This window comes from Lemur catta, chromosome 13 (genome assembly GCF_020740605.2).
Source record: "Lemur catta isolate mLemCat1 chromosome 13, mLemCat1.pri, whole genome shotgun sequence".
Classification (NCBI taxonomy): Eukaryota; Metazoa; Chordata; class Mammalia; order Primates; family Lemuridae; genus Lemur; species Lemur catta.
In genome coordinates this window covers 22,993,690-23,011,398 of record NC_059140.1, presented here as the reverse complement: position 1 = coordinate 23,011,398, position 17,709 = coordinate 22,993,690, and the positions used below count along the sequence as shown (strand labels likewise).

At 41.5% G+C, this 17,709-nt stretch overlaps 1 protein-coding gene across 12 annotated transcripts in view; it reads right to left on the bottom strand.

Moving 5' to 3' along the window:
- The window catches only part of DOCK9 (dedicator of cytokinesis 9), a 266,081-nt gene that overhangs the window by 135,165 nt on the left and 113,207 nt on the right, over positions 1 to 17,709 (bottom strand). For all 12 annotated transcript variants that reach the window (XM_045567090.1, XM_045567095.1, XM_045567093.1 and 9 more), the window contains exon 2: positions 10,405 to 10,521. In XM_045567090.1, the coding sequence (XP_045423046.1) occupies positions 10,405 to 10,521 (117 nt within the window). The remainder of the gene's footprint in view (positions 1 to 10,404; positions 10,522 to 17,709) is intronic.

The window sequence follows — 17,709 nt, the reverse complement described above, 5'->3', positions numbered from 1 at the left end:
CTACCTCTAGTGTCCAGAGCACCCACTGTCCCTCTTATTTGCATTCCATTCAATAACATTACCTTGAGGGAGGTGTAAGCAAGTGCAGTTTCTTTTGTTTCCCAGTCATCTGTATATGTCTCCAGTTGTCTTTCTTTAGAATGCAATTTTAGTTGTTAAAAGAACCATACTTTTGTGTTGAACACCTAGCACAGTGAATATATTTCAAGTTAAAACATATCTATTATAGTCACGTGACACTTAACGATGGGAACGTATTCAGAGGAATGCGTCCGTAGGCAATTTCATCCCTGTGTGAACATCACAGAGTGTACTGACATAAACCCAGATGGGATAACCTACTACACACCTGGGCTGTCTGGCACAGCCTATTGCTCCTAAGCTACAAACCAGTTCAGCACGTTCCCGTACTGAATACTGGAAGCAACTATGACACAAAGACAAGTATTTGTATATCTAGGCATATCTAAACATGGAAAAGGCACAGTAAAAATACAGTATTATAATTTTACGGGACCACTATCTTATATGTGGTCTGCCATTGACCTAAACGTCATTATGTGGCACATGGCTGTATTTATATATCCCAACATACCAGTGAACCTTCCTTCAGGACTTGATGTAGACAGGTACACTCCCTCGGTGACATCCTTCACTCATGTGTAAGGTTTCACTTATGCACTGAGAATAATTTCACTCAAATATCTCTGTGAGTTTATCAGCACCATGCTGGTCTTGTCAGAACAGCATTTTAGCTCCTGGGCTATCATCCAAAGTCTTATTTCAAACACAGTGGAGCAGAGATTACGCACTGCAGATGAAATGCTAAGCAGATGGAGAAGGCAACCTGATTCAAGGACTTCTGACATCAGGGGACTTCGCTGAACTTCCTCAATTTGTCCTCCTTGGATCTCATGCACCCACTCAAAGGTGCTGCTGACCGAAGGCTGCTCAAACCCATGCAGGACACAGTCTATATTATCCAGGTTGTTTCAGGCATGCTTGATAGAAAAAGGCAGAGAGATAGATATAGCAGGACCCTTTTATGTTGCAGGAACCATAAAGATTTTGTGCCTGGTATCATGTTAAATGGTATCTGATAATGCTGAGGCCCAAACCTGGATTTCCATTTCCTTTAAGGATTCTTGGTTTTGGGTTGGGTTTGGTTTTGCATGCAAATATATTGTATCTCCCTCTCTTCCACTCCCATGATTTGCCACCTTGAGATATGACCTCAAAGGCAGCTGGTGCCAGGATCTCAAATCCATCCATTTGTGCAATATGTATTAAGTGGATAAAACACTGTTGTAGGATCTTGCAAATGCAAAGATGGATTTTCAAAAAACTATGGTTTGTAATAAAAAGAACTATGTTTTTCTATTCTCTTGGAGACGTTATTTTCTATTTAGGAAGAAAATAATCAGTCCCATAGTTACAAATAATTATAATAAAGAAGGATATGCAACGAATGCTATAGATATAGAATATCCTTCATCAACCTCTGCTTAAGCTACCCCTGATTTAGGATATCATCCTTAGTTGAAATCTTCCTCTATGTATACCTGTTGGTCACCTTTAATATCCTAAGACATATACATTAATCACATAAATAAAACTGTCCTTCTAACCCTTATTGGTATGTCTGCATTTATCCAGTTCTACCAATTTTAAAACTTTAACCATTCTCTCTGACCTATATTAAACGTGAGATAAATGTTTTTTTTTTTTTAAAAAGAAGAATGTGACCTGACATGGAGAATACAAACATACAATGGTAGACTACCTGGTTCATCAATATCTTTCATTCTACATAAGAGAATAAAACCTTAGATTTACTTCATTTATACAGGTGGCATTTTATACATATGTGCTCTATTTCATCTAGTTATTTATGTAGTTAATCTCAACTTCCCACATGATCCTAAGTTTTCCTAAGCACTGCATGGAACAAAAATCATGTCATACAGTGTCCACTACATGAAAGAAAAAGCTACTTTCCTCAGCAAGGGAAAAATATGAAGAAAATGACAAAATGCTTTATAGACATGAAAATCAACATGCTGATCTTTTACTCTATTTTAGCAGGAGGCACCACAGGTCCTTAGGGCACTGTCACACTGTGTTCTGTATGAATGCTCCAACCCCCAGCATAATATTTTCTTTTTTTTTTTTTTTTTTTTTTTTTTTTGAGTCAGAGTCTCACTTTGTTGCCCGGGCTAGAGTGAGTGCTGTGGTGTCAGCCTAGCTCACAGCAACCTCAAACTCCTGGGCTTAAGCGATCCTACTGCCTCAGCCTCCCGAGTAGCTGGGACTACAGGCATGCGCCACTATGCCCGGCTAATTTTTTTGCTATATATATTTTTAGTTGTCCAGATAATTTATTTCTATTTTTAGTAGAGACGGGGTCTCACTCAGGCTGGTCTCGAACTCCTGACCTCGAGCGATCCACCCACCTCGGCCTCCCAGAGGGCTAGGATTACAGGCGTGAGCCACCGCGCCCGGCCTAATATTTTCAATCAGTCCCCTAGGGTCATATGCCATGGAGCATGGGGACATAATGGCCCTTACATCACTGTAAAAGAGAATGAGGCTCCAGAGGGATACCCCTGGATCAGTGAGGAAGAAGAGGGAACCCACCTTGGGTGCCACATCAGCTGAACCTAACTTTAGCAGGGGCCATGGCTGGATGGTCCTCCTACACTATATGACTACCACCTGCATTTAGAAAGGATGGTACAAACACTAATTGTGGTTCCTCAATGTATTTTTGTGGTTGCTCATCTGGACTCTAGTATAAAAGTTGGTTTTCGTAGAAGCAACTTTCACTTTCAACACTTCTTCCTTCAATTTAGGAAAATAACACTGAATTGGTACAGTCCAGTGCTGATATTCCTTGCAGTCTGGTGAGCTAAGCAAGGCAGTTTTAGTTAAACAAATTAAAGAACAAACAAAACAGCCAAGGTAGTGATAATTCTAAATGTTCCTAAATCACTTTCTTTTCCTAATGTATTTCTAATAAGAAAGGTTATATGACATATACCTTCAAAAGGCCTAGGAATGCATTTCAAGCTTAGATTAAATGTTCAAAATAGCTACTTGAGCTCTATCTTTAACTGACTTATTTCAACTCTATATATCATTTATGTTTAGTAGCTCTAATAGTTGGGAGCAATATTTTTACATCCACTAATTTTCTGAATTTCTACCCAATGATTTAATGCTTTGTTACACACTGATTCATCTTATCCATGAGCCATCCAAAGTCACTCTGCCACGGTCCATGTTGTGTACCAAACATCCCACCAGTGAACTTTCAGCACTGAAATGTCCCTTCCTTGAGTGTCACTTGCAATCCCTCCAAGTAATCCACACTGGGCATTTTGCTCCTTTCATCCTCAGGGTCCTCTCGTGTCTTCTTTTCCCAGTCCAATGTCTACCCAGCCTTGACTCCAGGAAGGGTCATTGTAGGACTGCAGGTCCCTCACTCTTCCCCCACCCTGCCACCGTAACCCCCATCCATCCTTTGTTTTCTCTTCTCTGTTCCCAGGTTCTTGTCGTGTCCAACAAGGCTAATTGTTTTCATCAAAATCTTAGGTGAGAGGAGCCCACTCTTGGTTAGTAATTCATTTGTTTGTTTAATTCAACAAGTATTTATTGAATATCTGCCCCATGCCATGTGTTCCATGTGCTTAAAAACTAAGATCCTTGCCTCCTGGAGTTGGCATGAATAAATCAGAACACTTACAAATGTTAGGAGCTGACATGAGAAGGAAGGAAGAAATAAATTAGCAAGGTGAAGAGGATTGGGAATGCCACAGGGGGCTGGAGGTGTAGCAGTCAGCAAGGCCTCACCAGGTAGTTAAGATGTGGAGAAAAACTTGCAGGAGGTGAGGGGCAGCTGGATAAAGAACATAGGGGCAAAGGAGAGGTCCTAAGGTGATGGTCTGGAGGGACAGAGGAACCCGAGAAGGCCAGCTAGGCTGGAGTGAACAGGGAAACGGGCTGGGGGAGACCCTTGGGCCTGTGTCAGGCCTTCATTGAGGGACTCTGAACACAGGCACCTTTTAAATAATCCCTCTGGCTCCTCTATTAGGACAAACTGTTAAGGGGCAAGGACAGGACCCAGAAGACTTGAGAGGGCTCTTGCATTAATCCAGGCCAGAGGGGACAGACAAGGGTCATAGCAATGGAGAACTAGCTGATGACACTCGCTGTTACCCACCTCTGGTTCCATTCCCCATAGCCTGCCTTCCAAACCCTCCTTACCCTCCCAGGCTGCACCTGCCCCTGGTCAACCAGACATGAGCTCCCTCAACCCAATTCACCTCTAAATTTCTCAAGATACAATCCTTTCCTTGCTGTGTAGAACTAGCAGTATCTCTCCTTCCTAAACTCCTCCCCCAAAGACTCTTAATTCCATCTCCACAGACGCCCCCTAAAGAGCCTTGCTTCAAAACACACCCCACATTACTCCATATCTTCAATCTCTTCTCCATTCCTGGGTTTCTCTCCTTAGCTCATTCTTGTGTTTTCCCAATTCTGATAAAACCTCTCTCATAGACCTTGTCATTGCACTGAGCCACTAGGATTCCTTCTCTCTGCTATTTTACTCTAACCTCTGTCTCTCCATTCACTTTTTAGCTTTGGCTAGTTACCAACTCTACCGACCTTTCTGGGCCTCCCCAGCAGTGGAACAAGATTGCCCTCTCTGCCTGCCCTCTTCAAACTCTCCCTTGCTGCCTGGACCCTGCCATTTCCCAGTTCTTGTCCTAACTTTCTGTGTCTGCTCCCCACCTCCCAGAAGGTGCTCCCTCAAACTTCAGGCCCCATGGAGCCACTGTCAGGCCCCTGGCCCATTTGGTGCCTCACATTTCTGTGGGTGAATCTAGATCTTCCTCTTTAACCCTGACCTCTCTTAAGCTGGACTTCTGCATTTCCAACCACTGAAAGAGCTGCTAGCACCTGGATGTCCCACTAAGCTCTCACACCTAATATTCCTCAAAGAGACTCCCACTGGGCTTGATTTATGTAATGACATTGGTCATAGTCTCCTGCTTTATTAATATTAATACATGCCTTTATCTCTTCTCCTGAGTTTTAAGCAATTTGAAAGCAGAGACCCCATCTTATATTTGTAGTTCCAAGCATGTCATGAAGCTGAGCCCTTTTACAAGGAGTATAAATATAAGTTAAATAAATACACTCTTCAACTCAGCTGATCAGTGCCATCTGAAAAGGAAGCTTCTCTTTTTAAGAAATATTCGATAATAAAAAAACTTATTGGTCACTGTTTTCTGTAAAAGGCAATACTTGAACTAGAACTAAAATTGTCATTGCCTGAAAGGTCTGACCAATGTCAATTCATAAATATTCTTTATCCAGATTTTTAGGTAGGTCCAATCCTAGACATGAATTAATATCCCAGAAACCACAATGTTCACGGAAAGTTACATTGCTGGCCACTAAATTATGAATGATAAAAATTTCAAGGAATTTATAAAAAGAACACTTTTCAATAAAAAACAAAGTATTGAGGTTTTTTTTTTTTTTGGCAGCATATAATAAAAAAGTGAGGGCCGGGCGCGGTGGCTCACGCCTGTAATCCTAGCACTCTGGGAGGCCGAGGCGGGTGGATCACTCGAGGTCAGGAGTTCGAGACCAGCCTGAGCAAGAGCGAGACCCCGTCTCTACCAAAAATAGAAACAAATTAGCTGGCCAACTAAAATATATATAGAAAAAATTAGCCGGGCATGGTGGCGCATGCCTGTAGTCCCAGATACTCGGGAGGCTGAGGCAGTAGGATCGCTTAAGCCCAGGAGTTTGAGGTTGCTGTGAGCTAGGCTGATGCCATGGCACTCACTCTAGCCAGGGCAACAAAGTGACACTCTGTCTCAAAAAAAAAAAAAAGTGAGAACAAAACACCGAGAAAAAAATATTTTCTTTTCAAAAGGACAGATGGGAAATGAGATCAGTGACTTCCAGGCCTTTGTAAGTAGCAGGGCTTGGCTTCCTTTCCAGGCCAGTGGTTTGTAGATCATTATCAGTCTCATGTAAGTAGAAGAGGAAAAGAATCAGAGGAAAAATAAAAATCAGGATGTTATTGAAAGGGAAATGGAGTAACCACATTTTTCTCTACAATGCTGAGAACACTCTAGGATTCTCCTGTATCTTAATATCCCCAAAAAGGAAGATTTCTAGGATTGTCAATTTTTAACAATCTTTGCTATGTATGTCCATCCTTCCTTTTAAATTCTCCTGCTCAGACACTGATATTGATAATACACCATGAATATCAGTAGAAAAGCACCTGACGAGTCACTCCTCATCCTGACTTTGCACTTAGTTCTAAAACAAGTTTCACATCCATAAATATAGCACACAGATCCTATAATGGCACACTCTTTTTAATTGTGGCAAAATATACAAAACATAAAATTTACCATATTAACCATTTTTAAGTGTACAGTTCAGTGACACTAAATGCGTTCTCACTATTCAACCATCACCACCATCCATCTCTGTAGTCCCTGCTTCCAAGTCTTTTGGGCATATACCCAGAAGTGGATACAACATGCTCTTTTTATCCTTCCATACAAATGCTATCCCTTGTTTGTTTATACCAGGCACCAAAGTCTAATTTTTATGAAATATGAATAGTATCCTTTTTTACTATTTACTACCACTTTCATATTCTACCACTTTACATAATGGTACAAACATTAGAAAGTTGTGTAACAAGTCAGGATACAAAGAGCTTAAAAGCCAGATGAAGATTCAGTGGATTGATCACAACAGTTAAGAATATCACCACCAACAGAATCACCTGGTAAAGGACTTCCCTTGAAGGAGAATCGTGATTGGAAATCAATGGTCAGGCCCCACCCCATATTCTACGTCTCTGGCTTGAAAGGTATTACTTTCAGTTTTATAAAGGTTTGCCATTTCTCAAGCAACCAGTCAACTTATATTTCTTGATATAAAACATTAATCCAAAGGTTATCACCTCTATCTAATTGCCTATTAAAGTTTACCTATAATTTTGCTCATGGAAAAGTAAGTTCTCAGACTTATGCCAAGTAAACTTGGTAAGGCCACAAAATGTTAAGGATAAAGGTTCATTAATCACTGGAAAATATGCTCCTTTTCAGACCATGTTTCCCCTTCATTTTTTAATTTCAGAAATTATCTAATTTCCACCCAACCGAATCACTGATCTGGCAAACATTTTTACAGATCTAGTCACCGGGACTTCCATGTGTGCCACATGGTATTAATATTACTTCAGGAATCAAAGAAAAATAATCTAACATTCATAATAACTTTACCAATTTGTAATGTACTGACAGGTATTCAACCCCAGTGCCCAGTGTGCTAGGGATTATGTGTGCATGGAGGTGAGTGGACAGAGGCCTAAACCTAGCACTGAGCGCTCTTCAGGACCACAGCATGGGTGACACCTGCACACAAAAGCACAAAGCAGTTAGTAAAGGACCGAGACAATGTACTGACATGTTAATGTATCCAGTGTAGACAGGGAGTAGTAGAGGAATTAAGAGAATGGGAAAACAAGTCACTGTGGACTTAAATAGTGTCAGAGGATGTGAGATTTCAAACGACCTCTAAAGAATGAGACCGACTGAGAAGAGAAGACACTGCTGGCAAGAAGAACCATGACGCCAAGGCAAAGACAGATCCCCAGGCACTAGGGTTTGAGCCCGAAAAAAGAAGTGCCGTCAGCCACTGATGGCTGTATTTCCTGTGGCATTCCTGTCCCTGGCTGTGGCAGATAATACTTTACTTCATAAATACTCTGAGAGTTGGGTACTTCATAATACTCTGAGAGTTGGGAATTATTGTTTTGATTTTTTTAAATCTACATTTACTTCATCTCTCTCTCTCTTTTTATTTTAAACACTCTTTTTCCATCCTTAGGTGAACATCCAACCAACAAATTTTTTTTCCATACAACTCATTTTCAGAGAATATTCAGCTGTCCTTAGGACCCCACCAATAAGGGCTCAAGATCAACAAGTGCCCTGCATGAGAAATGTACAAATGCATCATTGCCGTCCACACTTAAATATTTAGGTGCAGTAAATCACCCCTCAGCATGCATTTTGCTCACTATTTGACCCATTCCCTAACCTACTTGCTACCATTTTTCCATATGAAATATTTTCCCCTGATCTAATTTGTTCCCTCTGCCTCTAATTATTAATAAAATGCTAATTCTGTTCTTCTTGTAAGAAAACAGAGAAGGACTCTGTTGGAGAAGGAAAAGGTCTTGGCATCACTAAGACCTTTTACTCATCCAGCTAATTAGATAGCTAGTAATATCACCAAGAAAATTTAGCAAGAAAGCACAGTGTAAATGGCTTTACCTGATGAGAAAGTGGGAATCTATAAGAAAACAAGTAATTGTACCCAGACTTAACTGGGGCCCATCACAATTCCTACAACAGAGATCAAAGCTTTAATTCAAGCTCCTTAATCTTTGGAAAACTCCCAAACAGAAAATAACACCTGCTCATTCATTCTTGGCCTTTCCTAGGATACACGTGCCTGATACTACTAGAGAAGTAGATACAGGCAAAAGGGGACAAAGGAGTTTTCTCAGAGTTTCAATTGTCTGATTTGACAACTGCTTAAAATCCAAGTATCCTGTCCCTGGGATAAAAAATGATATTAAATTATCTGTATCTTGTTTATTTGGTTTGTTTCTTAAGCAATTTTATCTCAGGTCCACAAATTCAACTTTACATTCTAGATTGCAAACTCAAAAAAACAAAAGACCTTTGTTGCTCTAATTACTACCAGGAAGAACATATACTTCATGCTCACAGAAACCTGAGATAACCTTTAGCTTCCTCAGAGAATACTACAGGAAAAACTTGTCAACATGGAGTAAAATTTGCAAGCATTTGATTTTGTTTCTCATTTTTTGCCAAATCACAGGCAAAGGGTATTATTCTGAGGTTCCCATTTATTTGTCCTTTCCTATGTAGTCTATGCATGTAATGAAGTTTTCAAAGAAGGGTATTTTTTGGCATGATCTGAACCCATTTACCAGTGCAACACACACTGGCAGCAATATCACAGTAATGGTCAATTTCATTCCCATGGCATTCCTTTTTTTCAGGAAAGGGGTAAAGAATAATAATTTTTCTGCCCCTATATCTCTAACAAATTAGAAAGAGTGAACATCTGTGAAAAGTCTCACCTCTGTTATAAACTGGAGTCTCTTAAATTTAATAGGGGAAAAAAACTTCAAGGATTATAATTGTTATTAACATGGAAGTTTCTAAAGACAATTCAGTACACACAGAACCATATGAATAGGTTATGTTCTGAGGAGTGCGATTAGAAAGAAGGTGGGGAGGAGATTTTAATGTCAATTGTTTCAATATTTAATCTGTCATTTATTTTTTTGTATGAGTATGTAGTACTTTTTGAATTAAACAACAAAGAATCAGTGAAGCTTAAAAAATAAGGCAGATCAGTTCACAGAAGACAGGCTTTGGATGGAAACAGCATCACACAGAGAAGTGCCCAGGTAAGAGCACTGAGGTGGAGAAGAAGGAAGAGACAGGATTGGTCCCAGGAGACCAAGGGAAGTAACCAGAACCTCCAAATAGACCACAGTGACTCTAGGTTGCCAGGCATCTATCACCACTGGATTTCCTGGAGGAAGAATGTTATTCTCACTCCTCAATAGCCTCAAAGCTTCTTGTTGGTTACTTAGCCACAGGCTACAGCCTGAAAGACTTCAAGCTTCAATCTGGAGAGCAGCTCACAGAAGGAGCTGTGCTGAGTCCTCCACGTTTCCTCCAAGGAAGAGCACCTACGTTACACCAGAGAGTGACGTCATGACACTCCTGGAAAACCCTTCACTGGGCACCCACACACAGTTCAGGGCCTCTCAGGGCAGCCTCCCAAAGTACCATCCTAGAAGACTGCATGACAAAAACCTCCACTGTTCCCCAGCAAAGCCCAGCCTTAAGACCCTAAGGGATATGGCCAATATATCTAAATCAAAATTTGAATCTAAACAAATCTTCTACAACATAAGAGGCAATTGTACCCACTAAATCAGCCCAGAGTGTAGCACTTTTTTATTCTCGATAAAACACACACACATATTTTTGTACATATATCATTAATATGCAAAGTTAATACCATTAAAAATTATCAATTCATGAAGGAATACTTGGAAGAATATAATGACATAACTTTTCTCTCTTAAGTAACATCTTATTTCCATCTTTTAAAAATCATAAATTAACCAAAAAATAAATAAATAAATAAATAAATAAATAAATAAATAAATAAATAAATAAATAGAAAAACATTTATTTGTGAAGACCAAGTACATGGTTCTATTGACAGAAATGTAAAGTTATTTACCTGAAAGTCATCATAAGGGAAGAGCAGCATCTCCCTTAAGCAGTCATTCAAGATCTGAGTCTTCTTCTGGACAATGACATTTTCATAGTCTAGTGGCTCAATTAGCTTTGGCTTTGCCTGTAAGGCAAAAAGGTAAGTGAGACATTCTTATAAACAAATGCAATTTCCTAAGATAAAAGAGCTTAATACATTCTACTCTATGTTTTGTATTTTCTACAATTACAGTATGCTAGTTTGGCTATCAGAAACAGACAAATACAAATAAAAGTTGTTTTCAAAGGGACAAAAGATGCCTCATGGTACGCTGTCTATTCAGAGTGATACATGTTCAGTTATTTAAGCACAAAGAAGCTCTGCATTCTGATGGAGCTTCCAGTCATTTTCCTGGTTACCCCTGACTATATCTGTCCCCTTCCAAGGCTTAGGGTCTGCCTGAGCTACCCGGATTAGGGATCCAGCCATGGCCTAGCAGTCAAGGCTGGATGCCCAGAACAGCTCCAGCCATGATACCATCCCTTCTTGGCCCAGAGCCTAAATGCATCCACAGTACTCATTATCTCATATAAGGCTCCACAGAACCCTTCTGAGTCTCAAAATATCCCCGTCTATCCCAAAATATCTACACTTACTTATGTAGTATCTAAACACAGAAAAAGAATGAGATGGGCCAAAATCAGGCAAGCATGGGAGAGGGGAAAAGGTACTACTTAACCTGGGCTTGTAGGTGAACTCTAGAGGCTGGGGGTGTCCATCACTAATACACATTGAGTAAAAGAAAAAGGTAGGAAGTAGGGAAAGAAAAAGGAACATGTCTTTTCTAGCTATTTCCAAGTTAGTTTTTATGGTTAAAATCTCTTTTATCTATTGTCCGTCATTGCCACCGTGTTTATGGATCACCTTATGCATGCAAAGCACCAACTGGGCTAGGCTGGGGATAAAGATACATATTCAACTATAGTACAGTATGCCAAATGCCAAAATGGGCATGTGTGTATATATATATGTACATATATATATACACACATATATATATACACACACACACACACAGGATGTTATCAAAAGTAACCAATATCATTAGTTACCATTATATCAATATTTACTACAAGATTATTTTTGAAACTATTAATTAAAAAATCATCTTATATATATTATCTCAATAAATGGTATATATATTTAAAATGACAATTTCTATATACGACCTACATTAAAGACATCTGGTATGTGGCATCTAAATTGGCAACTGCGACTAAGGCTGCTATATGTTCCCCAAATCTGTCACCTCTTCTTCCCAGTACAGGTAGACACCATTTCCCCACCTCCCTGTGGTTCAGTGACTATCTTCTAACCAATGGCATTTGAGCAAAAAGGATGTAGCCACTGCCTCACCTGATCTTCCCCCTACTTTCATGTGTCCTCTCCTGCTACGCCCCTCTGCCAGCCACACACACAGGACCCTGCAGTGGACTGGGAGGCCTGAAGAGAGGATGGAGCCCTAAGACAGAAGGAGTCTGGATTCCAAATTACCCTGCAGAGTGCTGCCTGCTTAAAACAGGCGTGAAATACCCCATGAGCAAGAACTGAAACATCTACTGTGTTCAACCACTGAGATTCCGGAGTTGTCTGATGCAGCAGTCAGCTAGCTCTGCCTAATGTATGTATAAATGCTCATATTTAATTTCAATGACTTGATTTAACTGGACTCTACAAAGATATTTTGACATGCTATGAAAAAAAGCAATACCTAAACAAGTGCACAATTATTATAATTAAGTAAAATATGTGCTATAGACAGGGACTAAAATATGCAAAAATCAAAAAATTAAAGCTATATAGTGAAAGGCTAATATTTAATAGTGAAAGTGTAGGTAATTCCTATAAAACATTTGTAATGTTAAAATGTTTTTACATTCACAAAAGGCAAAAAGAGATTTATACAAAGTAATTATTTTTAAAATGAGAATTGCTCCAGAAAATAAAAATATTTCCAAAATATTTTAATTCAGTTTTTAAAAAGTGATTCACTCCTTTATTTCTGTTTGCCACATTGCATGTGGGAACCAGTGAATAAATGCTTACTGGCAAAAATGAATGGATGATTAACATTTTCCTTAGGAACCATGCCCATATTCCTAATAAAACCCAAAAATGCACACAGCTTTCATAAATCCCATTATAAAGAGGTCAGATGCACAAATACTGCAGAATGAGGTAGACGCCACATTCTCCCCTGCCTTACATGGTGTCTGCCACATTAGCAGGGGCAGGGAGGCTGTTCCTTTGTGACAGCCCAGGCACGTGCTGGGCAGGGCTGACTGCTCAGGTGGAATCATCCTCCTTCCCCTTCCTAAGGGCACTCAGCTTCACTCCCTCCAATAAGGTGCATGCTCCTTCAGACTGTCTGTCCCAAGGCAGAGACATAAGGTGAGCCCTGACAGTGGAGGGTGCTGCTGAGAATGGCAGGGCTTTTCCTAGGTGCCAGTGTTTCTTGGTTTGGGGTTTTTTGGGCTTTGCTCCTACAGCATGGCCACAGGAAGGCCTTCTTGGGGAGATCCAGGGGTGTACCCTCCAGGGAGCCCCACTGCTACCCCTTAGATGGTTCCCTGACCACCTGCTCCAGCCTGTGGCACCCTCAGCAAGCTTCACCACCATCCCATTAAGCCACAACCACACTCTCCAACCAGGCCTGAAAGTAACCAAATGCGCATGGCAATGTTATAATAAAACTTTATTCACAGAAACAATCAACAGCCAGATTTGGCCCAAAGACACAGTTTGCTGACTTGTGCTTTAAAGCTGTCTTTAGCCCCCAGTAATTAATCCCCTTTCACCAATTTAATAATTCTTTAAGTTAATTTTCCATGTTAAATTCTTATCTCTGGGCTGACACAGACAGTATGTTTATAACCCTTAAATGTATGTAATGATTATTTCTCATCTATTTGACTAAACTTGGTTGCTTAAAAGGTTTAATAATAAAAATATTCATAGGTCAGTTTTTGCCTATTTAGCACACCGAATAATGGATAAATTAGATAAATTACGTCTTCCCCTAAAGGCTATCTTGGAGGTATCCAATGACAGAATGTAATGTTGTGGATGTTAGTATTAACTTGCTTTTGTGTGCCGAAGTGTAACTTTCAAGGTGTTTTCACTCAACATCGTAATCCACTCAACAACTGAGGCTGGACACTGAGGATCACAGGCTGAGTTAACTGCCCGAGGCATCCAGCAGGACTGGATCAGGACACAGTCTTGTGCCAACAAAACTCTTCTCCCATCCTGGGCTGCCCTTCTAACAGTCTGCACTCGCCAATGCTCAATCTCAGTAACGTGAAAGAGAGCTGGTAAGACAGCATTTCTGTTAAAGATGGATGATGTATGTTAACCCGGAAAGCCCACAGAACTGATCCTCATGGAGGGTTAACAAGTATCAAGGACTGTGAGAATCGGAAACTTGTACAAAACCTAACAAAGGTCACTTAATGAAGGAAATCCTAGCGACCTGATTGGGCAGAGGTCTTCAGCAGCTGCAGGGAACACTTCCAGGACAAGAATGACTCCAGTGAAAAGAAGTCACCTGAGAGTGGCTCACCTGTTGCCTAAATTAAGAACAAGTCAAAAAGCTCTTACATCAAACCCAAATACCTGGCACAACGCCTCCCTTCTACACATGGCCTTTGACGGGGGAAAGAAAGAAACTACCATAGGAGAACGGCTGGAGAAAGGAGATTTGGTCAGGGACCCAAGGGAGAGAGGACCAGAAGGAGATGCAGGGGAAGCAGGAGGTGAAAAAAACAGACCCCTGGGTGGGGGAAGCAGGGACAGGGGGCAACACAGGGAGGAAAATGAAGACATAAAAAGAAGACAGGCCAGGCAAGGTGGCGCAGGCTGGTAATCCTAACACTCCGGAACCCTGAAGTGGGAGAATCGCTTGAGGTGGTTGGTTACAGACCAACCTGAGCAATAGCAAGACCCTGTCTCAACAAAAAATAAAAAAATCAGCTGGGCGTGGTGGCATGCACCTGTAGTACCAGGCACTAGGCAGGCTGAGGCAGAAGGATCACTTGACCCCTGGAGTTCGAGGTTGCAGTGAGCTATGATGACTCCACTGCACTCTAGCTGGGGCAACAAGATTGAGACTCTGTCTCAAAAAAAGAAAGAAAGAAAAAAAAAGAAAAAGAAGATACAAGAATAAATGGCAGAAGGGAGGGGCTTGAGAGACTTGGAGATAGGTCTGTGGGAAGTCACACCACTGTATCTACTAAATTGTGGTTAAAAGTATAATCGCATATTTTCTACTCCTCCTGAAACTGATGAGTCACTGGTTACAGCTGTTCACTGTTCTTCAGCTCCACTAAGCTTTTCCAGGTGCTGGGAGGGGGGACAGCCCTCTAGTGTAGGGAATAGATTGTCCCGCAGCATGACTGGTGGTGGGAACGTCACACTAACAGCAAAATGACATAGGCTAATTACCAGACTGCCAGTCCCCCGCACCTGGTGCAAAAGACCTGGCACCCAGATTGGTTTAAGGCCATCGCAGCATGCTGAAATTCAATCCTTACCCTGGTGACAGAGCTCCAAGGGTGAAGTTCTTCATTTTCTGTCTTTAAAAGAAAGCCAGAATGACCCAAATCGACTACAGTGGTGGGTGGAGCTGGTCCTAGGTCACCAGAACCACCATGTGCTGTGTTTCCCTAAGTGTGGCAGAGCTGGCTAACTCCTGAGGTTTCTTGTGAAATCAGAAAAGGAGAGGGCCACGTACTTTCAGTCCACATGCAGTCTACCTCAGTGGTTCGAAGAGTGGGTTCTCAGGAATAGGCGGTTCAGCTTCACCTGGGAACTGGTTACAAATGTAAATTCCAAGGCCCTCGCCCAGAGCTGAGTCAGAAACTGCAGGGGCTGGGACCAGCTACCTGTGTTTGAATAAGTTCTCCGGGGGATTCTGAAGAACCCGTGGTCAATAATGATGCCCCAGGAACTGTGTTAGAATTTTTAGATTCAGAGAGGAACAAGGGACACATCTAGTGCTGAGCTTTCTAACAACCATCTCAAGGAGAAGGACCCCTTTAAGAACCTAGGTTTTCTTCCCCTGCAAAATGTATGTCCACATTACTATCTATAATTCTATACATGGTTTTGGGAGGAGGGTTGTAATTCCATGGAAACTGGCCACTGAGCACAACTGAGTTTAGGTGGCTCTGGGCTAGTGGGAGAGCCAGGCTTGCAAACGTTTAACTCAATGTGAAGTTATATGCAGAGCTAAGGTGAGGCCAACTGCCCAGCCTGGACTGTGAGGCTTCCTCACTTCACTAAGGAAGGGAGGCTTCAAGGGTGTGAAGAGTGAGAATTCTTCAGGTGGGCAACGGTTTGAACTCCCTACCTTGGCAATGGAGTCCTCCTTAGCCGGGCAGATGCAAGAGTTCTAGCAGCACATCGCTATGCTCCTGGGCCCAGCTCTGAGGCAATCCTGTGCTCATGGCTCCTGACTTGACCCTGATCCTGTCACCTCGTCTATGGGGACGGCATGCCCCTCCTACACCTACACCTGTCCCAGTCCTATAGCACCACAGGCTAATAGCAGCAGAATCCTTCCTCTAAAAACAAACTGTATGCACAAAGTAAATATGGCAAAAAAAAGTTAGAGCAGAGCTGTTCCAGCCACAGGATCTACAGTTCTTTGCCATATAACTGGGGCACCACCACCCTCAACCTACTAAGAGGCAGCCTTTCCCTCCGTTGCGGCGTCCTTAGTTAGTAGCAGTCCTTGGGATGCATCTCATTCAGCCTTGGTTTGCAGTGACCTGTGAACACTCATCTCCTCCCCACTATCAGTGCCTCGGGGCAGGGTGGGGTCTCGTCAGACCTCTGTCCCCTCAGCATCCAGCCCAGGACCCTGAGACACATTTACCATGAGGTTCATAGAGCTTATGGTCCTCACTTGCACAGCCCCTCTCTAGGCAGGTCATGTATAGCTCAATTGTTGCTGGACATCTTGGCTCAAGAAGATTTGCAGGAACACATCCATTGTGTCCACCCAATGTCATAACAGAGGTGCAGGACAAGAGGCCATATAGCAATACTGATGTTTCTTAAGGTGCGTGGCCCAAGAGCTACGTGGGGGTATATAAGATTAGTCATTGCACAAACCAACAATGCCCTAAAATCATACAAAAGAAACCTAATAGAAGTTTTTCCAATCCCAAAAATTCCTGTGACATTGCCAGATGTTGTGAAATTAGAAGAAACTGTCCTAAACTCTCAATAATAAACTACACATTTTGACTAATCATGTCAAGGAAAATACTAATGATCTGTTGTTATCATTTAAAAAATCATGATAAAAAAATCACAATCATACGAACAGGTGATAAAAGAATATGAAGCAAAAAAAATGCAGGGGAAAAAAAGTACTATAGAGCTATGTCAAGAGGTTCGTTGACAAAAATGTGTTGTTTCCCTGGATTTCTGGTGTTTATGGTTTGGGTTAGCTTTTTAAAATTTGTAATTTGTTGTGATTTCTTCTCAAATTATAAATAAATACTTTCATGCCCTACTTTGTTTTCCAAATTTTGAATTATTTTCCTTAAAGAAGGCCCCCCAAATTCCATAAGTCTTGTCTCTCAAAAAGCCTGCCCAGATAGGGCCATGTGCACCACAGGAATGTGGGCCCAGTGGAAGGCGGGCCAGGGCAGTGGTCAGGAAAGCCGAACTGTGCAGTCAGCATGCAGTTGAGCTCAACTGAGTTAATGCACGTACAAGACAGAGCCCAGCAAACTGTAAGCACATAATAAATGCAGCTATTATTATTATTACATATGTTGCTTGCGTGATAGGTTTTTTTTTTAAGATTTTTTTTTTTTTTTTTAGTGAATGCTCCACTTTCAATTTTACCAATCTGTTTATAAAAACTTTCCTTGACCCTCCAGGAACATAAGAAACAACAGACAACAATGGCAGGGACAGGCACAAAGAGAAAATAATGACCCAACATAGAGAAAACTGTATAACAGAGATGACATTGAAATTCAAGAAATCCTTGAACACGAAGAAAATGCAAAGAGCTACTTATATCGTCGGCTGTACTGAGCATTGCTGCAGTCGTGCCGGGGAGGACTGAGAAGAACCACAGTTGGGTTGTACACACCAGGTGTCCAGAGAAGTACTTCTGACCCACTCCACTGGGGAAGCTCCCTGATCTCAGATCCGGAAAGAGAGAAGGTCGACACTGCTCACAGGAGGTTATGTAGCACTTACCCAGGGGAAAAGAGGAAGGCAAGCTCAGCTAGCAAGTCTGGGAGGCCC